The sequence below is a fragment of the Leuresthes tenuis genome, unplaced genomic scaffold (genome assembly GCF_036924035.1).
Source record: "Leuresthes tenuis unplaced genomic scaffold, fLeuTen1.0.hap1 SCAF_5, whole genome shotgun sequence".
Classification (NCBI taxonomy): domain Eukaryota; kingdom Metazoa; phylum Chordata; class Actinopteri; order Atheriniformes; family Atherinopsidae; genus Leuresthes; species Leuresthes tenuis.
The window spans coordinates 20,516,080-20,540,238 of NW_027325359.1; the positions used below are offsets into that span (position 1 = coordinate 20,516,080).

The 24,159-nt window shown below is 40.0% G+C and overlaps 2 protein-coding genes across 6 annotated transcripts in view; one reads left to right on the forward strand and one right to left on the reverse strand.

Annotated features, from left to right (window-relative positions):
• The window catches only part of LOC140307517 (suppressor of tumorigenicity 7 protein homolog), a 58,148-nt gene extending 52,529 nt beyond the window's left edge, over nt 1-5,619 (forward strand). For 3 of the 5 annotated variants that reach the window (XM_072386442.1, XM_072386443.1, XM_072386446.1), the window contains one exon: nt 4,871-5,619. In XM_072386442.1, the coding sequence (XP_072242543.1) occupies nt 4,871-4,966 (96 nt within the window). In that variant the 3' untranslated portion in view covers nt 4,967-5,619. The remainder of the gene's footprint in view (nt 1-4,870) is intronic. The other 2 variants (XM_072386445.1, XM_072386444.1) reach the window with 2 other exon arrangements.
• Nucleotides 5,620-9,814: 4,195 nt separating this feature from the next.
• On the reverse strand, nt 9,815-23,428 carry wnt2 (wingless-type MMTV integration site family member 2). Its single transcript, XM_072386452.1, has 5 exons — nt 23,152-23,428; nt 22,288-22,508; nt 16,909-17,186; nt 16,384-16,648; nt 9,815-10,238 (listed from the first exon to the last, which is right to left on the reverse strand). Exons 1-5 carry the CDS (start codon nt 23,232-23,234, stop codon nt 10,033-10,035), a joined length of 1,053 nt encoding a protein of 350 aa, XP_072242553.1. The 5' UTR covers nt 23,235-23,428; the 3' UTR covers nt 9,815-10,032.
• Nucleotides 23,429-24,159: the final 731 nt, after the last annotated feature.

Genomic DNA, 24,159 nt, shown 5'->3' on the forward strand with positions numbered 1-24,159 from the left:
AAGTACAGCTGAGTATCATCAGCATAACAATGGAAATTTATGCCATGCTGTCTGATAATGTTACCTAATGGAAGCATGTATAAAGTAAAAAGAATCGGTCCAAGCACAGAACCCTGAGGAACTCCATGACTTACTCCAACGTGTGAGGAAGATTCTTCATTTACAAGAACAAACTGGAATCTATCAGATAAATATGACTTAAACCAGCCTAATGCAGTTCCTTTAATCCCAATAACATGTCTCTGTAACAGAATGCTGTGATCGATCGTATCAAATGCAGCACTGAGATCCAACAGGACAAGCACAGAAACAAGTCCGCTATCAGAGGCTAAGAGGAGATCATTGGTAACTTTCACCAGTGCTGTTTCTGTGCTATGATGCACTCTGAATCCTGACTGAAACTCTTCAATCATGCAGATGGCCATCTGTCAGCCTGGATCTCAGCTTGGATTTGCTGATGGCCATGGTGGAGAAGGTCTTCTCACAAATGTATGTGCTTCTGAATAAAGAGACCATTCTGATAGCATGCTGGCGAAGTGCAGGGTATGTGGATAGGGAAAGTCCTTTGTAGAATTCGATGTTTCTTGTCACTATATGCTGTTCTGGCCTCGGAGCTCTCCTGCAGGTTGATGAGCTCAAACTGCATTTCTCCAGGCTCTTCCTCAGGGACACATGAGAAAGGATTTTGGAGGAGGTTAAATGATCTTTTGTGGTCCCTGAAGTAGGAAAAGTGGTGGTCGAAATCCTCTCTGAGTTGTTTTATGGTTCTAGTCTGAACGCAGGTGACGTAAAACGTGGCACCCATCTGTGCCTGTGTCATCTGCCAGCGCCTTGCAGGTGGGAAAATGGTTTAGATCTCCCTGTTTGAGCTGTCCAGTTGAAGTTGAAGTTTTCGCTGGAAAGCTTTGACATTGTCAAATAGTGTGGAAATGAGGTTCCCATGGCCCTGCAGCTTCACATTGAGATTGCTAAGACAAGTATTCAGGTCAACAAGGAGTACTAGGTGACAGAGCCATTTAGTGTCACTTAACTGTGTGACTTCTTATCCTTTTGACTCCATGAATTCTCTTATTTCTTTCCTCAGGTTAAAAAAAAAACGCTTCAGTGTGGCACCTCTGCTCAGCCACCTGACGGCTGAGTATATGACGTCAACAAAAACTGCCTCTGATCACTCCAAAAAAGTTTTGAATTGGTGGTGATTCAGACCTCTGTTGTGAAGACAGTTAATTTCCTGAAGTCCAATGTCCATGACATGTTTAATTTCAAGCGTTTGAGCAGCAAGGGCTTCTTGGTGTATTATACAGTGATACTTGATTAGTTTCTCACCTCCGTTGTTGGCCACTTTCTCAGAGAGCAGCAACACGACACCAGGTTTTTGATGAAATTCAAAATGGAGGAAAATCCATTATGACAGAAATGACTGTCATAGGGTGCAATGTGTGCGTCTTGATCCAGGGATTCCAACCTCATTTGTGAAATTTGGACCAACGGGTCTTTGACATATCTGTGGGGCTAGAGTTCAGACATGAAACGTAAGCCATCAGCCAGACATGGCCTGAAGACCATAGCCACCACGTTTTGTGCGAATCAGACAAAGTGTGTGCTCTCTGTAATCATAATAGCTTGTTTTTGACAAAATTCAAAATGGTGGAAAATCCAACATGGCGCAAATTACGTCATAGGATTAGTTGAGCTCGTCTTGATCCAGGGATTTCAACGGTATCTCATTTGTGAAATTTGGACCAACGGGTCCAAAGATATGAGCAAAAATGCTACATATAGTGCCCCCTAAAGGTCAAAGGACACCAAAATTCTTGGGCCTGTCAAAGACGTGGTCATGAATCTGTCTTAAAAGTCAAAATATGTAACGGTTGCCGAGATATGGCAACCCTGTTTGGTGTTGTCGCCACCGAGTTTGATTGGCTGCTACGGGCAAATTGAAGCGAAATTAAAAAATCCACACGATAACTTTTGTGGGGCTTGGTCTGAAGATTCTATGCGTCAAAATGGCAGACAATCTAATTAGTCGGAAATTGACGTCATAGGGACTCATCATGATCCAAGGATTCCAACGGTACCTCATTTGTGGAATTTGGACCAACGAGTCCAAAGTTATACAGCTGAATGCACTTAAAACTTTGACGTGTTGGTGGCCCTAGAGTGTTCACTGTATGATCATAAGAATTCTTGACGTTGACCATGGCACTGTCCTGAATACGTGTCCTAACACCAATCATCTCATGTTTTGGTTAATTTATTCCACTCATGATACTCAGCTATTCCTGTGAATTTGAACACATTTGCTCCTTTCTTGCGAAAGTTACTTGGGGGAACAGAATATTTCCCCAAATAACCACGTGGCCTCTGTCACAGCTTTACTGGATTTGGCCAGATTTGTGAACATTGACTGCTGTGCAGTGTAGCATCTTTTCATGTGTTCAAGGTGATTTATATTGAACTCTTTTAGCATTGCATTAATCTGCTTGCAGATCAGGCACCTAACTTTATCCGACCCGTAAGGTACGATAAAGTACGCATTCGTCCACTTATCTTGAAACCGCCTTTTCTCCTCACCAACACATTTTTTTCTCAGGGGCCCGGCTCCAACTCCATCGTCAATGCTGCGGTCTTTGAGAATCTATGGGCTTGAGGCTGCGTGTCACTATAGTCAAATAAAACCAGGCTTGTTTGTCATTGTATCTAATAAGTGCATCTTTGAAACAACAATACCATCATGAGGTTAAAGCCAATCGAGATATGCAGTTTCCTCATAATACACAACTAATCCATTATTACTGTATACATGTAGGTTAATGATTGCTGGTATCAGACTAGCCATTTTCTAACACTGATTTCAGTATTAAAACAGAAGAACTGATCTGATTCCTTTGCAGTCTTTTCTTGCTTAACTGTCTCGAATTTGTGGGAATTGTTTTATAAAAGGCAACATTAAATATGTGTATTGACGTGGTCACATGTTGATATCCAGTCAGAATCTGTTGGAGGTTCCCACATTTTGACTCGCTGGCTGATCTCTCCCTGAGCGCATAGTTCAAACACACAGAACACACATCTTTGCTTTGAAGTGCTCTTTGAAGCACAAACAGAGATGTGTGATCCAAAGTGCGAGTCAGACGTCAAACCGCCTACTATATGCTCCCTTGCCAACCCTCTCAGCTTTTATCTGCAATCTGACAAAGTTGGAACCTACCTGACCTCCATGTTGCTCCTGTGGAGTCTCTATCACCCCTCTGCTCCTCTCCACCTTCTCCTCAATGGTTGTTGACATTACAGAGAGCTGCTTAGACACAGGGCTTCTGCAGCCAGATACAAAGAGGAAATAGAAAATTTGTTTTTCCAAGACTTCAATTAACCGATGAAACAGTACCATGCAGTGTTTGTAATACAAAGGATAAACATCAAAACTGCTTTTGTGTTAATAATGTGAAATCATTAACATCATCAACTGACTATAGCATCTAGATCATGTTCAGTCGGATACAAAGGAATATTAAAAATTATATTTCTTTGTTGCCCATCTCTCCTCAACATAACTGAACCCAGCGACAATCAAAATGAGACCTTGATGTGATTCTCATACATCTTTAATTCAGCTCTTTGAAAATATCCCTCCACTGTCTCAGTCCCAAGGTCTGTTTTTCATCTTTGAGACAAGCATGAGGTAGGAGTTTTTACTCCTATTATTACTCACTACAGAGTGAGCAAAATTAAATGTTTTCATCCACTGAATAAACCTTGTTCTTCAGCTAAAAAACCCTGTTTTTCTAGAGATGGTGTTTAAATGTTTTGGTTTTTGTCTTTTTTTATTTATTTGACTTACATTGTGTTGCCATAGTAAAAAAAAACATCCAGCGCTTCAGCGTATTAGACATTTAAAAGCTCACTGTGTGACCTCAGAAAACCACTGGGTGTCAAAAATGAAAAATGAAACCCAACTAAACTGTATGAACTCTGATCACATCAATCTTTTTTTTGGAGTCCTTTGAAGTTGCGGTGTGTGATTCAGTGTTGGAAAAGCTAGAAATTTACTTGCTTCAAAAAGAGACTCAGCCGTTCCATACATTTTCTATACCGGCTTAATCCAACCAGGGGGCTGGAGCCTATCCCAGATGTCATTGGGCAAAAGGCGGGGTACACCGTGGACAGGTCACCAGTCCATCACAGGACTACACGGAGACGAACAAGACACACAACCATGCATGCTGACACTCACTCCTAGGGTCAATTTAGAGTCACCAATAATAATAATAATAATAATAAACATCCATGTTAGGTTATAATATGCATGTTTTTGGGTGGTGGGAGGAAGCCGGAGTACCCGGAGAGAACCCACGCATACACAGGGAGAACATGCAAACTCCACACAGAAAAGCCCCAGTCAGGAGTTAAACCTGGAACCCTCCTTCTGTGAGGCAACGGTGCTAACCATCACACCCACGCGCAACCCTTCAGCCGTTCCAGACAATACAAACAATGACTTAAGCGTAGGAAATTTGAGATGCTAAAATATTAAGCATTAGTAGAGTTAATTGAACAAAATCAACATATTTATAAGAAATTAATTCAGCTTTAATAGAATAACTGAACTTATTCTCAGTGCTCCTCACTATTGGGGTGTTATTTAGTTCTGAGATTAATCTGTTGACAAACCTTGGCTGTCTCGCATGCAGCCACACCAGAACATTTTGGGGCTGCTGTGCATGTGTGAAAACAACTATTGCGATCCAGAGCTTTTTGACTAAAAAAGACAAACCTTTATTATGGTTCATGAAGAGTCCTGTGTGGTGTGTTTTGGGGGCTCAGTAAATTGTTTGACATTTGTGACTGCTTTTCTTCTATGTCCCTGCAGTTCCTCAGCACTCTGTTTGCTCCTTTGAACTTCATCATGGAGAAAGTGGAGAGCATCCTGCCGTCCAGCCTCTGGCACCAACTCACTCGCATCTGACCCCAACCAACTGGATCAGAATCTGTCCCAGGACCAGCACTAAAAGCAGACCTCCATGCAGACATAAACAGCTGAACTTAAACCCAGAATGATAGGTTGGACTTGACTGACGCACCTTTGTGCCAAGATCTGAGTTCAAAGCAAACAGAACATACAAGGAAAAACAAGAAGGCAGAACAGTGACATCCAGAGTTGGTTTTGACTTTATTTGATATGTTTGTGTTTTGGGGATTTTCAATCATTTAAAGCTGTTTATTTTTTGTTTTTTTGTTGTACAAAAAGAGGTGATCAGTTGCCATCATTAAAAAGTGAAGAGAAAAAAAAAATTACAATAAAGGATTTTTTGTGTACTGCTGCGAGTCAGCTTCTTCACGCCATTTAAATTCAGAACATCTTCACATATCTGACATGTGTATACCAACAAACTCACAGCTCAACACACAGGAACAAGTTTTTATGTCAAGATGATGCTGAGGGTCGCCTTGTCCTCTACTGGAGACGAGTGGCAGAGTTGAATAAATAGTTTACACTGACAACATGTACAATGCCATATATTAAAAATTGATTATGCAGGAATACTTGATGCTCACTGAAAATGTGTTGCTAGAGGTGATTTCAATGTCAAATGAACAGAAAACAAACTGCCACTAAAGTAGGATAAATGCATAAACTTGCAGATTTATTTATTTAAATTTTTTTTTAAATGCACACTTGTATGTTCCTTGATAAGGGGAAAAAAATCTTTGCTGATGTTTGAATGCTGAATTATGAGACTTTTTCTTGCAAACAGAGTGGCTTTGACTAGGGATGTTAAGTATGTGGCACTACTCACTCTTCACAACTTTTTACCATGGTTTTATACATGTGAGTTTAATTTACAATCGCATATTTACATAAAGTCTGAAACAGTGAAATCATTTTTTTGTTTCTCATACAATCTGGTTTGTTCTTTAGGGCCACATTGAAGTGATATTGTGGTTAACAGCAGAGCAGTCTCACATATAGAGATATGCAGACCTTTAATCAACTTACTGAATGTTTTATTCATTTCTGGAGACATCCTAAATTCTCCCCCAAATATTTAATTTAATTATGCAACTTTCAATAGTTGAGTGGCTGGTGGGAAAGTATCTTTTTTGTTAGCAGATATTTTTCCATAAAATCTGCAGTTAATTATAACAGGTTGTTACCAATTTAGACATCTGCATTTTAATCTTTATCATTACATTAAATAATCCGTTTTCCTACACTCATCCAGTGCTGGTTCATACTCTCAGCACTTTTTCCCAGTTCCTCCATGTGGTCTCTATTATCAGGATCCAAACCTCCAGGAGGAGGTGCTCATGACGATTTCTGATCTGTATAATCTGCTGTACGTGTTGTCCTCCAAGATACTGCTCTGCTGATATATCCACCGTTTGAGTGCAGCAGGACATAAAGCTCTAATGTAAAACTTTTATTTTGTTCTTTGGCAACATTTTCATAAATTAAACAGCAGTTCCTTATCAAGCAGGTGGCATTCAACTGGTTAGAACTAGTAGCCCTGTAATGAAAAATTTTTAAAGACTCGAGACAATTAGATTCAGGAGAACTGTTGTTGCATGAGTTCATTTGTGTCTAAATATAAAGGAAACACAAACAGAATCAACTTTCTTCCATTGAGAAGGGCTGCACGGAGAACATCAACACCTCTGAGGACAGAAGACAAATTTTAATGATGAAGATACGGTAGTTTGACTTAACTCTTCCTCGTGATTGGATTGAAATAGATCGATTGGATTGAAATGCATTTATGGGCAAAATGCTGCAGCCAGAGTTGATGAGAACTATCAGGAGAGATCATATTTCTCCAGTTTTAGCTCTTTTCGCTGTTAAATTCAAAATTGAATTTCAAATTCTGCTCCTCACATGTAAAGCTCTTAATGCCCAAGCTTTGTCATTCCTTAAAGATCTCGTGCAATATTTTTCAAACAGAGAACTTCGCTCTCAAACTGCAGGTTCCTAGAGTTTCTAAAAGTAGAATGGGAGGCAGAGCCTTCAGTTATTAGGCCCCTCTCTTGTGGAACCAGCTGTCAGTATATGTCCAGGAAGCAGACACCCTCTCTACCTTAAAGATTAGCCTTAAAACTTTACTTACTGATTAAGTTTATAATTAACCGTGGCTCAGGTAACCCTGAAACATCCCATATTTATGCTGCTAAAGGGCTAGATTGCTGGGGGACCTCCCATGATGCACCTTTCCACACTCTGTTCTCTTTTGTGTACATATAACATTATTGTTGTCATTAACTTGTGTTTCTCTTTCTCAGCAGGTATCCCTGGGGTCCATTTCACAAAGCAGGTTCAACAAACTGAGAATAATCCTAAACTCTGAGTTGATCTACTCTGAGATAGAAAACTGAGTTTTCGGTTCCAGAAATGCTGATTTGAGTTAGTTTAGTCAACTATGAGTAGTTTCACCTTGAGTTGACCATGTGCGCCAAACCTATAAAAAGCCAGCGTCAATGGAGCCACGATTCAACGAGTCACCATGGCAATGGGGAAGAGGAGGGCTACGTTTTTCACCAACCTCGAATTGGAAATCTTAATGCGCTCATACAACAAATTTCAACAAGTTTTTAGAAAGAAGTGCAACACCCGCTGTAGATGCAAAAGAGAGGGAGATGGCCTGGGAGAACATTGCTAAGTACAGTACAGTGCCTAAGTAAATGTAGTCCTTTGCAATCACAATAATATTACAGGGGAAAACTGCTCGAATGGTAGTCTATTAATTTATTTCATTTAGGTGCAATCCCACAGGGAAGAAGTACACTTGGCAGCAACTTAAGATGTAATATAAAAACATTGTTCAAACAGGTAAGACCTCAGCATGGAGGCACCTCATTTTGATCATGTTTTACACTGTAAGGTAAATATTAAGTGGCTATTTGACTGTGCAGTTCTTTTATCCCAAACATAATGCTGTTTTCACACACATAAATGTATTGTCATCTATATCATGTTCTGTTAAATAATTAAGTCTATTTAAACTAACACAGACTTCTACTCAGCCAACAGAAAGAAGGCAGATGCCCATACAAAGGGTGATGGCCCCTCTAACGGAGGCCCTAAACCAGAATATTGGAAGACCTGTGGCTGAGGGAATCCCTGGAGGGAGCTCATCCTCTGAGTCCACCCCCCAAGACACACATGCCTTGTAATAGCCCTATAGATATCTTTTTTAAGCCTATTCATACAAATATTTATTTGTCTGTCTTTTTTTTTTCTTTTGTCCAAACAGATTCTGATGGCCGCTCAAAAAGATAATTGTCTGGAAATGCTAAAACATCTATACGCTGTCTGATAACCATCTCCCGACGAATATTTAATTATATGCGCAGTAATGCTGCACCTACATCCACAGGATCGTCAGTGGCACGAACATGCCATGTTCGTGAAAAAAGTCGCTTCCAACAGTGCCAAATGGACTTCCAGAACTTCTAGAAGAACTAGGCTACACCCAAACTCGCCTGCTGACTGAATGAATGAGGAAATCAAATGGCATGTGTGGCTGAAAGAGGGCGGAGACAGAGAGAAACTCAAGGTTTACCAAGAAAAGGTTCATAGAGTCTGTTACTACAGTAACTGACCGAGAGTTTAAGTTACCTCTCTTTCTGAAACAGGCTAGAGTTACCCCTCTTTCTCTGGTTTGAGTTTCCTCCCTTTGTGAAACGTAAAACTCAGTTTCAATCATTTCAGGGTTAATAAACTCAGAGTTTTCACTAAACCTGCTTTGTGAAACTAACCTCTGGTCTAGTGTTATGGTGTTTGTTGCCCCCACTTTCCTGTCCTCTCAAACAGCAGCTTATGGAATGGGATGGCCAACCTACCTGAGTTTGGTTCTGTCAGAGGTTTCTTCCTGTTAAAAGGGAGTTTTTTTTCTTTCCAGAGTCGCCTTGTGCATGCTCAGGACGGGGGGCTGGACTGAAGAGAATCTTCGGTGCTATCTGTTGGGTTCCTTAGCTTGGAAATTGTTTTTTTTTTTTTTTTTTTTTTTAAATTGGCTCTGTATGTATGAATTGGAATTTGGAAATTAATGAGTTGGATTCTAATTGGCTTGAATTAGATTGTACCTTTGAAATGCCTTGAGATGACACTTGTTGTCATTTTCGCAGTATATAAATAAAACTGAATTGAACTGAATATCAAGCAAAGCATTTAACAGTGCTGAATGTTTAGAGTGAAGCATCTCTGATGAGAACATCTCTAATACTGCGCATCTCATCGTTTGGAGTGTGCAGTAGGAAGCCTTAAACTAGCAGACGTGAGGAAGAAAGCCTGCTGGCACGCTGGTTGAGATCGTTTACATCAAAGCTTGCAGCGATTGCTTAAACATTTTCCAACAACTTGCTGACAGGAGGGAAAGGTGCAGCTGGATTACAAGATTTACAGGACAAAAAAAAGTTGACAAACGTGAACAGGCTTATAGAAGTTTCATGTTAAATTATTAAAGCTTTGAATTTTCAGACTGCACAAGAGGAGGCTGAACATCTTCCTACTTGCTGCGTCATTTCTCGAACTACAAGAGATTCTAAATATAATTTTGTCTGTGGGCAGTCCTGTGGGCATGTTTATCAGCTCAACCTCATCAAACACTGAGGAATACTAGGAATATTAGCATGTCTGATGTGGGTTTAAGAGGAACGTGAAGTGGTTTTGAAAAACAAGACTTAGGCAGGTAACTACCTGGATTCAAGACTTTGTTTTCAGAGCAATGCAGCTCAGTCCAGCTACTCACTTAACCTTTCATTTAAACCTTTCATTTAACTCATTTAACCTTCACAAGTCAATGAAGGTTTTCAGTGTCTTGAGAGTCTGGAAGCTTTTCCAAGGGAACATCCTTGTTTGGAATACACAGAAGAAGAGCAGTGAGAGGATGAAAACCTACCTTCTAATCAATTGACAGCTGATCTTTGAGCAGAAGCACTAAATACGTTCCTTTTGTTTGTAACAACAGGATGGTAGCTCTATAGCTCAGCGGGAAAGCAGTAGTGTGACCGCAGGTGCAGTGCTCTGTTATGGTGAGGTCACGTCTGGCCCTTACAGGTGTGCACATCAACTTGCTGGTGGCAGTCGCGACAGTGGACAGCGCAGCACCAGTGGAACTTGCACTCGCACTTGGTGGTGCGACTGACGCGTGACGTGTCGTAGCCCCGGCCGCAGCACATCACCTCGCAGCTATCAATGCTGCGAGACGTCCGGTTGCAGAGCCGCCCTCCGGTTCCCATCGATCCTGCGGAGTGACACAAGGTCAGCACACTTCTCTCCAAACTGTGATCTCATCTAAACAGAATGATCAGTGTTCATTTTTGCTCTTTAAAAACATGCACAGACGAATCAACACAACCTGCATGTTTACATGTCCTGTCTTTCTTGACTCTTACTTTCTGAGCTGCTCTCTAATGGAACATTTTCTCACACAAACTAGAGCACCATTTGTCAGGTGAAAATACACAGAATGTGGAGTATGTTTAAAAGCTGCTGAAAAGTTCCCACATTTGTTTAAAGATATTAAAGTTAAAAGATCATTAAAAAAAAAAAAGGGTTGTGGCATCAAGGTGCATAATTTTACAGTTTGACCAATCAGAATAGTTTTACAGGTAATCGGGAGCCAATAGGAACAAAGTACAATGCTACTGCCAGGACAGCGAAGATGAGCTGGGGGAGGGCAGTGAGGGTGAGTAAAATGATGAAAGCGAGTAAGACGATGAAAGCTGGACGAAAGCGAGATGAAAGAATGATGATAGGAGCCATCAGCCTGCTCACCCACACTTCATCAGCTGTTAATTTTATAGGAGACATCCATTGCCCACACACACACACACTTTCTCCTGACTCTAGGTTCAAGAAAGAAAGAAACACACACAAACCTAGGTGTGTTTGTGTAGATGAAGATGAACATCTTAAGAAAACAACTGGAACCTGCCGAATCTCCTGCAAACCAACTGATGGCTTACCACCTCCAGTTTTCACATTCAGATGTAAATGCTGTGTGTCTGCTAAAGATGCTGAGCAGATCAAAATTTCACATATTTATGTTTAATGGCAGAAATGAGCTGAACATTTGGGCTGCTCTGTCTAAATTTCCAGATAACTGCTTTTTGGTAGCAGGTGAAGCAATCTGTGAACTAAAAAAGAAACATTCTAAAAAAAAAATTTTTAAAAGCTACAAAACACCTGGAAAGTTAATACTGTTTTATATTGTGTTTAATGAGTCGGTTTCCACAGATGAAGCCATATCAGCGTTAATATTTCGACAGTCGGAGCCGCTATAATGTGAATGTACTGAATTCCAAAGAAATTGCAGGTGTGGATTTTATTGCTTAAAGAGGTGAAATTCTTATGCATCAGTAGCCATAGTGTTTATAAAACCGTAGAAAACCACGGAGGAAGTGCTGAGAATCACTGTGCAGACGTAGCTATCTGGTTTACATGATATGAACTTCAGTGTGGATCATACAGCTGACCTCTGACACCGTACATGCTGCACTTTACACCTTTGGATCAGGAGTCCATGCTGGCAAAGACCTCATGTGTAAAATAGGCTTATGATTAGTATTGATGCTAACTTTGAATCACTGTAAAACAACATCTAAAGTGGCACTGATATAACCTGACTTTAAGATCACATTATTTCCACCAAGTCAAGACTTGAAATAAGGGATTTTCCTGCTTGTGGTACAGCCTGTGGTGATGATTAATTTCCACTACTGTGATCCATTATAGATTAAACAGTGAATTGGGAAAAAAAAAAACCTAAAGCCTTGATATGACGAACCCTCTCTGAAGCAGGGCTGTGGCTGCTCTGTACAGGTGAGGCACAAGTGTTACTGAAGAGGACCGCGTGTGTGTTCAGCACACTCCTGTATAAATAAAGGTTTAGGAAAAATTACAAACTGGCTTCAAGCACAATCTTCAACTTTGTTCTGGAATTTGCTCATGTTTACATTCTGCTTGCTCTGTGTGTTCACTGTCTGTGTATCATTCTCTCTCCAGGTAATATGTCTGAACATGATCCGAACCCTCTGGCAGCAGGCCCACCCGTCCTTCATCCTTGGTATGCTGTGCTGTTAGGGGTGACATCATGGCCAGAGTCCTCCTCAAGGACCTCGCTCTCTGCGTCTGCATATTGAATTAAGATGAGGGGGCGCCGAGAGATGAGTTTAGCACCTGAGCCTCGCCAGGGCTGAGGGAAATTGATTTCACACTTTGAAGAGGTGCAGAGGGGCCGTCTCACTATCTCTGTGGGCTCTGGGCCCGTGGGTTTCCAAATGTCTGTGAGAATGGATTCAGTGTGCATTTGTAGTGATTGAAGGCCAGTTTGCATGTCTCTCTGTGGTTTTTTGTGTGTGTGATGGGCGCATAGCTTAACTGTGTATTTCAAGATTGACTGCACTTCATGGTTGTGTGTCTAAATGAAAGACAAGATGATCCCGTGTACAGTGCGTGTCATGACTCAGAGCGAGTTTACATGCAAGTGTGTGACCTTGAGGACTTGGTTTTTAGTGAAGGACTGCAGCGCCTTACATTCCCAAACTCTGTCTATGTGCATGTTACCACAATCCTGCTCACAGTCGTGTGAAAAAGAACGTAGACCCTCTCCAGTAAGGTTTTACATATCAGGACATAACAAAAAATTATCTGGTGTTCACCTCACATAAACAACAACACAAGGCATATGACACCCATCAGCCACAACATTGAACCACTGACAGGAAAAGTGAGTAACACTGCTCATCTTGTTACAGTGCAATATTCTGCTGGAAAACCCCCCATCCTGGCATTCGCATGGATGTTACCTTGTCACCCACTAAAACATTTCTTCACTGAATCTTTCTCGCTGAAGAATTATAGCCTCCAGACTGTCTGGAAACGACTGGACTTATAAACCCATCACAGATTGACTGGCAGCAACGACCCACCTGAATGTTCCAGACCAGCAAACCCCTGCTTTTACAGAGGTGCTCACATCTGATGAGGATCATTTAATCAAGTGCATTTGATTGGCAGGACGCAACTCCTACTGACCCTCCTAATGCGTGTGGAAGCAATAAGGGTAGACTTGTGTTTTTCACACTGATGATTTTTATCATGTCCAGATGCATAAAAACTTATAAATGAAACAGAGTGCACTTTCTTTTTCACACGACTTACGCCCATAAAGCTTCAGTGTCTTCTGTAAAGGGTCAAAAGGGCTGATAAATGTGGGAAAAAGTTTTTAAGCTAAAGTCAGACTTTAATTATCTTAAAGTCACACTCCAGCAGTTCTGTGGTCCACACATTTGAACATTTCATAGTTTTTATTCTTACAAAATATCTCTCATGTCCTTCAAAAACTTGGATGTCTCTATAAGTCTTTCCTTATTCAGCGATTATGAATATGCTAATCATATACAAATGTAACAATACAGTTTTAGAGATTCCTGCTCAAATATAAATCCAAGAATATTTTGTAAATGGGGCCTCTATCTTTCAAGTTGTCTCTTCATTATTTAGAAAAACATTTTAAAAAACGATCTTGCAAAGGACAATCAGCTCTTCCAACAGACTTATCAGCTTAACAGCGAGTGAGTATGACAGGTTTTTTTTTTTTCAACCCTGATTTTCATTTGCATGGTCACCTCATCATTCCTCATTCTGATCAAAAAAATCCACTACAGTAAAATGGCAACTGTCAAAAAAAATTTTGCCACGCCTGAGCTTGTTAATGAACAACGCTGCTGCCAAGGAAGCATTTTGCAGCAAATTATTCACGATCCTGTGCGTTTTTTTAAACATCCAAATTTTAGATGCATTTAACATGACTGTGCTACCAGGAGAGAACATTTGCTGCATTGTGGAATTCAATCCCACTTTTTCCAGTTTGTATACAAACATCACTATTCAAGATGAATAACTTCAGTGTGCTTCTGCTTTTATCTAAAGATGCAGCATTTCCCAACATGGAAATGTCTTGCCCATTAGATTCAAAGCATATGTATACAAAAATATCTGAGCGGCTTTAACTGACACTTAAAAGTCAGAAACCTAAAGGACCATGAAAGTGCCTGATAATTTGTACCACACAGAAAATAAATTAAATTGTTTCATGACAGACCATTTTCAAGTTGGAGTTGCCTCTGCATGTTTCTTTGATTAAGAAATATACCCTATCTGCAAAGATCTGTGGCTCAGTTAAACATCAGAGGGCCAGAAGTGTTCAACCATCACCAGTTTCCCTTTAATGTCAGAGATTCCTCATTATGTTTCAGTCTCTGCGGAGCACCACAGAAAAATTCCAAACAATAATCAATAAAAGTGTAAGTAAATGTTTTCTTTGGGATGAACTGTCCATATCGAGACACAAAAAAAAAAAACTCACAGCAAACTACAATGTGTGTTTTGTGATCCTACCTGCTTCTAAAATTTGCCTCTTGGCCTTTCGTGCCCCGAGGCTGTCTGTGTGTGTCTGTGTGTGTGTGTGTGTGTGTGTGTGTGTGTGTGTGTGTGTGTGTGTGTGTGTGTGTGTGTGTGTGTGTGTGTGTGTGTGTGTGTGTGTGTGTGTGTGTGTGTGTGTGGAGTTTCCACTCGTTTCCAGTGGAGGTGATTTATAATGGTGTGTAGTGTTCTAAAGTTTCAGCCCACAGAAGTGTGTAATGGGTCTTAAACTGGCAGACACCCGATCTCCACGGATCATCTGCTGCCTGACAGGCATCCACCTCCGCTGGAAGACATTCATGCCCTTCTCTTCATCTTCTTGCCCTCTTACCTGGTTTTATTACACAGACATTTTCGTTCTCACACTCGCCCGCATGTCATAACCTCACATACATACACATCACTGGAAACACCCATCTGTCCCAACACCAGTGTCTTTAGCTACTCTACAGTAAATCGTGTTAATTTTAATATCTTTTAGAAAATAAAAGCATTTAATATCCAAGAGACTCTCAAGCATAATTCTACACTACATTTACAATTAGAAGACAAGTGATTATGAATTATGATTATTATTTCTCTGCATAGTTTCTAACTCCAGTCAACATAAACAACTACTAGTTTTTTATTGTTTTCAGATGAATAATTAAATCGTCTCCACCAGAAATTGTGTGCTTTCTTGTGGACTAAGCAGGGTAGAAAAAAACGTGTGGAGATGATAGGGCTCGAAGTGAAGTGAAGTGAAGCTAATAGAAAGCTATAATCCTCCAATTACACCAAATTCCAGAAATAAAGTAAAGTAGGATAAAACACAACCACCACTGAAAACCATTAACAAGCTGAAGCTTCAAGAAATACCAGAGGACAGAGTTTTATGGATCAAACATTGACTGACTGAATCCTTTGAGAACTGAGGACTTTCCTAAAAAGTCTGAGTGAAACAAAAATTAATCTGCATCCTAAATTTGTCACATCACAGACAAATGTGGTGTTTACCCCTCTGCCAAACACGAATGATTAAAAACAATCAGCAAGATTAAATTAAGTCTTACTCTGGTTTAAGGAAAAAACGGTCTAACAAAACTTATTTCAATGGGAATTTACTCTACATGGACAACAGTGAGAACAGCATCCTGGGGGCTGTGGTTGCTGCTTCAGTGGAAGTTAGAGAGAACAAATCAAGAAACTGATTTGAGTTATCTAAAGTTAGGCTGGCCTTACTGATTATTTCTGAATGACCAAAAATATAATTTATTCTCACATAGTGTGACTCCATCTTTTCTCATTGAGGGAAAAACTGCAAACTCCCAGCAAACCGGTGTTATTCCTGCACTCATTGCTGTGGTGGTGACTCAGGAGGAAAGCTTCTGCTACTTATTGATGCCAGACAGAAAATCCTCATAAACTGCTATGAATTTAGCTTTCAGTAAGAAGTCATCTTATATTTGTGTATAGATAAGCTGGCAGGTTACCCCAGATGGAGACCACAAAGGCAGTTAGGAATTAACCAGTCAAGTTAAATGACATAAATAATGTTGTTCAGAAAGCTTTAAGAAACTCAAAATTATTGTCTCAATATTTGTGCTATGACATTTTAGCACTTCCTGAAATGTACAAAGCAATCAATGTAGCAATTACCTTGTTTCAAAGATGAAGTGGTCCATACTCACCAAAGTTCAGGTACAGACAAGAAGGAATGGACTACACTGAACTGAGGTAAAAGTGTTAGGGGGACGCTATAGTTTGATCACCTCCCTTTTTCTTTTTAAATGTCATTCTTGCTTTTAGTTTGGCTAATTGCGCCTAATTGCAATGTAATGTCTAAACCTATAACCAACAAGCCAGATAACTGAACTAATTTCTTATCCTTTTTTTTTTTTTTTTGTCTTTTAATCTGCACATTGTCAAATCTTCCCACTTGGATGTGTGAGGTTACAAAAGTTACAGGGAGTGCAGTTTACCTGACTCCTGGTCCCGTATGCAGTAATCAGGTGAGTCCTCAAGGTAGACCAGGTCGTTCTTACTGGGACGTTTGAAGTGTGTGTGAGCAGCTGTGAATCCGGTGCCATACTGGTTAACTGCGACCTGCACAGCGCCGTTGTACCTCTTCCGCAGGTGGTCGCCCGTGCGACGGAAGTCAGCCATGGCCAGCCAGCAGGTCCTGAGGCTGCAGGACCCGCTGACGCCGTGACATTTACACTCCAGAGTCATGAAACGCTTCACTGCCTGATGAGCAAAAGATTAAGGAAGAAATGTTAGTAAACAGTAGATTGGTCCTCTTTATTATGAAAAACACTAAAATGAGCAGAAATAATATTTGTTTTCCCTCATGTTTCAAAATAGAAAATATAAATATAGCAATAAAAAGGCTGACTTCACTTTTTGAAAAACAAAAAAATTTAAATATTTTCTTGGCTGATTTGCTCAAATAATAATAATTATAATTATAATAATTATAATAATAATACATGCTCAGCGGTCCCCACCTTCCTGCCAGCTCTGTTGTTGTGCAGGTTCATGAGTGCCCGGGCGTCCCTCTCCTTTCTCTCTTTGGCATCCACAAAGATTTGGCTGAAGCGTATGGCATGTTCCACATGGTCGCTGCAGCCTCCCCAGTTGAAGGAGCCCTTGGCGTCCCGCGACGAGCCCTTCTTGGTGGGATCGCAGGAGCAAGAGTCCAGCTCGCCTTGGCTGCAGGCTCGCGCCAACGTGTAAACAACTCCAGCCGAAGAGATGGCGTAGACAAAGGCAACTTCTCGGCTGCCTGAGCAGACAGTATGACATTTGTATATCGTACTTTAGAAATGGTAGTTTGAGCAGGAATTTTTTTTTATCAGAGTTTTTCAAGGTTTTCAAGTTCAGTTGAAATTTAAAAAGACTACAGAGCAGTTTGGACACGGGACAGATCAATTATACTCATTAATACCAGTGAGTGTAACTCAGGTTGCTTGTGGTTTGCAGTTCCTTCTGAGTGTAGTACCTGCAACAATCAAAACATCCATGAATTATCTGAGTTAACTGAATCGTTAAGGCACAACTGCATTCCGTAAATTAATAAGAATTATTAAAAAGACTTTCCCTGATGAGACAGAATCAGTCAGGACCAAAAGGTAAATGACACTGCATCCACACTTATTAGATTGCTTTTGTCAAATCTATTATACTTTATTAAGCCCAAAGTCACAGTAAGTGGTGCAATATTTGAGCACAGTTAGATTTCTATAGGACATTCCCTACTTAGTAAATATAATATGGCATCGAGTTACAGTCTGCCACTCTGTCATCTCTACAAAATCCAAGCTCTTTGTGTGTAGGGGTCTTTTTGCAGTGGGAGATTATAACTCCAGAGGTAACTACAGTGGGATTTAGATCTGAAATGATTTATCATCTTTTCCTTTTGAATTTCCATCTGTGTGTGGAATTGTAGTAGAAAAAAGAAACAAAAAACACTGTACACTGTGTACTTATATAGTGAATATATATGATAAGAAGTGCTGTTCGCGTGTCTGTGTGAGAGGGTGAATAAGAAATGTATGAAAAGTGCTATAAAGTATATACAAGTGTGGACCAATCAGTATTTCCTAAGTGACAGCTTAGGAAATACCAAATATCCAATTTGTAAAATTAAAAAACCTAACAAGAAAGTGTAGAGCTGGAGCCTTCAGGTAAGAGTCACCCATTTCACAATAGCAGCAGCAAGTATGATGAAAAGCTAAACTAAAACAAACGTAAAAACCTGAATGATTAACATTATCTATATTTGTAATCATAGCTCTGTCATTTTCCCATGGTGGAATATACTGTAGAGAAACACAGGAATTATTTTAAAGTACTTTTCTGTTTCATACATCTAGTATATTAATCAACTTATGCATTTGATTTAGAGTACTTATTCTTTGAGGCAGCTGTGGTCGAGGTGGGAGAGTGGTTCCTCTACCATATGGAAGGCCAGTGTTTCAGTCCTAGATCATGAGTTTATACAATTAAGAAGTGCTGTTTGAATGTATGCGGCTCGCTCTGTAAAGCACTTTGAGTGGTCAACAAGACTACAATAACTTTTCATAAATGCAGTCCATTAACTTATTAATACTATTAAGACATATGATGACTAAGTATAGAGGTGTGGCTGTGTTAAGTCTAACATAAAGACCTAATTTACCTTAAACTCTTGTGACTATTACGACAAGTGCATGTGCTTTTTTAAAATGAATTATTATTGTTATATGTAGCCTGACGGATGATCAACTGGCCTGGCCTGTATAAAAAAAAATCATTAAAGTTTTAAAAGAAAGGCAATTCACCATTATCCACTTTTGTGAAAAAGTGTAACACTATCTCAGTACACACTGTATGATAATTACAGTGTTCATGCCCACTGGCAATATATTCAGTTGTGGGATCGTGACAGAAGTGTCATTTAAAATTCAAGTCCTTTATTAATTCATGTAGTGAATTTGTACTCTGAAGCTCTTCACTTCAACTTCATTCTGTAATTTCATTGCAATAATTCTCCCACCAAGGTAAGAGCCATTCATAACACAGATGGACGCATCAGTCACCCAACTTTATACCATCCCTGTGTGGGGTTTTAGATGCATGTCAGCATATGTGTGTATTCTGTCTTTGTAACAAACTGACCATATGTGGTGCGTACATGTGTACGCTCCTCTCCAGTCTTGCTTTCACAATCCACACAAACCTTTGGGGTACTTCTTTCATATGTTTTTTTTTTTTGTCTTCATGCAGCATCCTGGAAGCATCAACACGTGGGTTTAAACAGCTTTGCCTTGCAGTTCACTGGACTTTTTCTCTAATTCTAGTTTTCTGATAGTGACGCACAGTTCAGTTGACATTGTCAACATTGATTTAAAACAACCAGTCTTGTGTTATGTAGGAAAAGTATCATCAAGTGGTGAATTCAGGACCTGTGAAAACTGAAAATGGACTGACTGACTTTCTTTCTTTCTTTCTTTCTTTCTTTCTTTCTTTCTTTCTTTCTTTCTTTCTTTCTTTCTTTCTTTCTTTCTTTCTTTCTTTCTTTCTTTCTTTCTTTCTTTCTTTCTTTCTTTCTTTCTTTCTTTCTTTCTTTCTTTCTTTCTTTCTTTCTTTCTTTCTTTCTTTCTTTCTTTCTTTCTTTCATTCTACTGGTTTAAGGAGCTAATTTGAGTTTACTATGTGAACTTTTATAAATGTTTCTTTAAATTGATGAAGTTATCCTGAGCGTTTGAGATTTGACGATTTGTTTCTGAATATATTGTAAAGTCTGTTCTTACAGTTCAGTGTTGCAAAAAAAAACTAACCAGGACTTTACACTCATGACCGCAATCTTTGTTTGAAATCTAAAGTTCGGGATTAAACAGTCGACACTGTTATGGTTCACTGTATTTACCAGCACAGGCCAGCTGACGTCAAAAGTAGGTCATGACAAAAAGAACCATCCCGCAAATATTCAGCCACCGCTGCAACCTGTGGGACTCATGTTTGTGGTTTTTCTGCCAGAAGCTTTCATGTTAGGCTGCAAAGCTTAAAATGAAAAACACTTAATCTATCGCCAAGATAGATAAACAGCTGATGTTTAACAGCAATGCCCTGATACTAAACCCTCATCTGGATCCACATGCACAATAACCAAATAGAGATGTGAACAAAATCAAAGACAGGAGCAGGGAAAGGATGTGTCCTGTTTCTAACCTCTGTAATGCATGTCAGGACTCACACAGTGACACCACTTAAAGAAACAAATTTGTGAATTGTTCATTGGTAAAATTTTCAAACCAGTCAGCGTTCCCTCATGCCCTGTGGATGGAGGCATTGTCAAATCGATCACAACTATTACAACAAATGTCAATTTAAAAAAGGTTTATTATATCCTTAAAGTCAATGCTTACTATTTCTGACTCTTTTTTGTTATTATTTTCAAGACTCCTATGAATAATAAATAAATGTAGAAGATAATGAAATTCATGCTTTTTCATTGGAGAAAAAATGTTTTCTAAATTTGAACTCGCATTCCTTATGAAAAAAAAACAATTCAACTACAGAGTACAAAAAAAACAATAGTAATAATCGGCTCTGGGAAACAGACATATACATTCAGAGGTGAGTGTGTGTGTCCAGCTAAGTTGAACATGCCTAAAAAGGTTAATGAGGAGAATGCTGAGAGAACACGATGCCATGGGTGCAAAACTCCTGTTTAATTGTTTGAAATTAGCCAGCTGACATTGACAATAAGGAGCTTCTGACAGGGCCAGGATGTGCCATGATAATGCTATGTGACACGGTCGGGGCCCAGCTGGGAGGTCTGAATACCACACGGCTGATTAGAGGCCCCCGACATGAAACAGACTTAAGTCGAAGGATTCACCTCACAGGTTAAATATCAGGGCATGGGAGAGGAAGATCAGGCTGTCAGGTCCTGATGATCCTCTAAGTAGCAGGGAAGAAGAAGAAAGAGAAGGGGAAAAAAGAAAATAAAAAAGATTCAGACTTGTTCCAACGCGCCCTCACTGGAGAGGCAAACTGATTTTAGCTACTGAGATGTTTCTGTCACATCTGTGACAGGCTACTTATTACTGTTTGTTGCTCATTATTCTCTTCATCCCCTCATGCTGCTGATCACACAGCGATACCACATCCTTACACTTACTCTTCAACTCCACCCCTCACCTCACCATAATTAATTTTAAAAAAACTGCCCACGCCCTTGCTAGACTTCTGAAACTCTGAAACTGTTGATAAATCATGTGTCTTCTGCAACAAATAACCAGAGAGTATAAACACTGCTGATGACCAGACGTGACTCTTTAAAGTGCCCGGATTACTTTTGCTTGGAAAATAAAGTTTAAATGTCTCCCATCTCTCATTTAAATGAGCTGAGAGGAGAGTAATTAGCCAACTGAGCCGTAACATATAAAGCTCAGTTACTGAAATACAAATTAAATTCTCCACATTTGAAAATGTGAAATATTTTGTTATAAAAATATAATAAAATATAAATTGCTGGGTTTGGCAAGGAAGCATTTACACCTGAAAACCTGAAAATTTTTGCACTCTTGGTTTTGTTTTTTTTAATTAGTTATCAAGATTGTTGTTTCTACTGTCAAAGTGTTTTAGCACCAAATCTGGACACCAGAAGTCACAACTCAACTATAACAAAGTACTGAGTAACGCAATTGCAGCATTATAACATGAGAATAGGCTGTCAGAGAAATTACACGGCTGCACTGACGTGATAAATGTACGCCTGTAAAGTGAGAAGACGTGTGGAATGCGATCCAACCTCCTGGAAAGAAGAAGAAGAAAAAAAAAAGAACTTGTGAGAGAACTATCTGTTTCAGTGGCAGTAAATTTACCCAACAGCTGAAAGACCAAACACTTGTGCATATTTGACGCATTAAGTTCAGGCACATGGTTTGTCACTGCCAACTGACATGGTCATGCAGCCATTAGTTTCCAGAGGCACACAGTGACCATGTAAAACAACACAGCATACACAAGGTAATCTCGTCTACAGCTGATGGCCCCTGAAGTAACCTTATCATAGATACAATAAACACTTTTGGTACATAATCTCAGCATCTTCTGGGATTTTCTTGAAGAGTAAGCAACATGGAGGATCACGATTACCTATTGTAACATGTGACAAATCTAGCAGGCTTAAATTAAGCCCAATGGTTGGAGATTACATTAACTTGCCTAAGGCTACAAATCTTTTATTTTTTTTTTAAATAGATTGATTTGTGACCCACTCAAAGAGTCACACAGGCAGGCTTTCACACCCTCCCTGTTGGCCACCATTTCCCAGAAACATAACCATAAAACTCTTAATGAATTACAATTACACACACACACACACACACACTCACTGCGTAGCAGCAGGCGTCCAAAGAGTTTGTGGTCCCTGGCCGTTGTGTTACAGTTCCAGCGGTGATTGCGGAACTGGTGCTGGCACTCAGAGATCCAGTCCTTCATCCCAGCCCCGATGGCCTGCATCACTTTGGGGTGCTGGCGGCAGAGTTGGCGCTGCTTGTTCACCAGACCAGGGATGTTGTCGCACATTACCTGGGAGCCTAGGGTGCCCATGTACCTGCAGATCGGAGAGGCAAACAGCAGTGAGCCGAATGCTTTGAAACATTTAGGGATGCTCTTTGCTTTTATGTAAGGGGAAACGTAGAGTGTAAAATTATAAAGAAATAAGGATGCAAGAACATACAGACCTCGAGGAGAGCTTTTGTAAGGTCATTTTAAACTTCGATTCAGAAAAATATATAATAGGATGAATTAACTAAATTAGGGACATGACGTGTCTTTAAAAAAAAAAAAAGATTCAAGACAGAGCAACAAAAAGAAAAAAAAGAAAAATCATCTGTCCAAATATAATGTCGGTATCAGCATATGAAGTGTGGAATTTGGAAACGGGACCTTTGCAAATATTAATTAATGATTCTAGAGAAAGACAGCAAATAATGAGATATTAAACTGGATCAAATTACTTCAGCCTGGAAACGTATCTATCCAAATATTCAGTCTCAAATAAGCAGCAAAAATGGTTATGAAAGCCAGACGGAGAATGTAGTCTCTTAAGTTTTGTAGATATTAACACAATTTTCGTGACAGGGGAAAGATGTGCAAAGATTAGGTTATTCCATAAAGAAGGAGTTTTGACATTTTTAATACGTTTAAAAAGAAAAAAAACGCACACGGACGCCCCCATATAAAATAGTACTTACCACCAAGATGCATCGACCTTGGCCGTCAGCCAGCAGATTGCTACAGACAGATAAAAACATATTCCACTTGGCAAAAAGTTCATATTAACCAGACTTTTCTCCTTTATGGATCTGGACGGATCATTTCCAGCGATGAGAGTAAACAAGAAGACATTAGTTGGGAATAAAATCGCTTAATCAACGAACGAAGCTTATGCATACAGACAACACTCTAAGAACAGACGAAGTGCGCTGAGAGCCATAGCTGGCTCAGATCCTACACCGTGGCAAAGTGCTTGTGAGGAAGGGCACGGAGACTGGCTTAATAGTCCCGCAAAGGTTCTCATAGAGGATTGGCAGATGATGTGCTATCAGGTTCAAATTGCTTTACACGAGGGGTGGGCAGAGTGCCGTCTCTGGAATGAGGTGAAGAAATGAGATGTCTAAGAGTATCTGTTCAGGCTGGTTTGACACCAGACAGGCTTGGCTCCGATCCAGACTGGAGCTCCACATCCCGGAGATGAGGTCCAAATGGATGTTCTCCTCAAACTGCACCCTGGGTGCGCAGGGAACGAGCGGAATATGAGAGGCTCCATCCTGCGCGCTCAGCCAACGTCCGTGACCAAAAAAACCCCAACAAACCTACTTACAATCATATTCTGCGCACAGTGACGCAAACGATGGATGTTGTCCGGGGTTGTTATGATGCTGGAAAACCATAAATTTCTAAAATAAATAAATAAATAGTGCACAAAGGCAGTAGATGAAGATTTTAAAGGCGTGTCCATGCTTGACACAAAGCAGTCTGACATTTGACTTGATACACGGACATCACCCACATCACACAATGATCATTTCTACTGCAATCCTAAAAATAGATTATGGCCATTCATCGTTTTGATCGAAGGGTGAGAGCACACCGCCAAATCGACAAAACACACAGGTGTAAAATATTCCTAAATCCCAAAGCATGACGCACTGTTATTTTACAGCCTTTTACAAACCAAGCCTAAGTCTAACTCATAACTC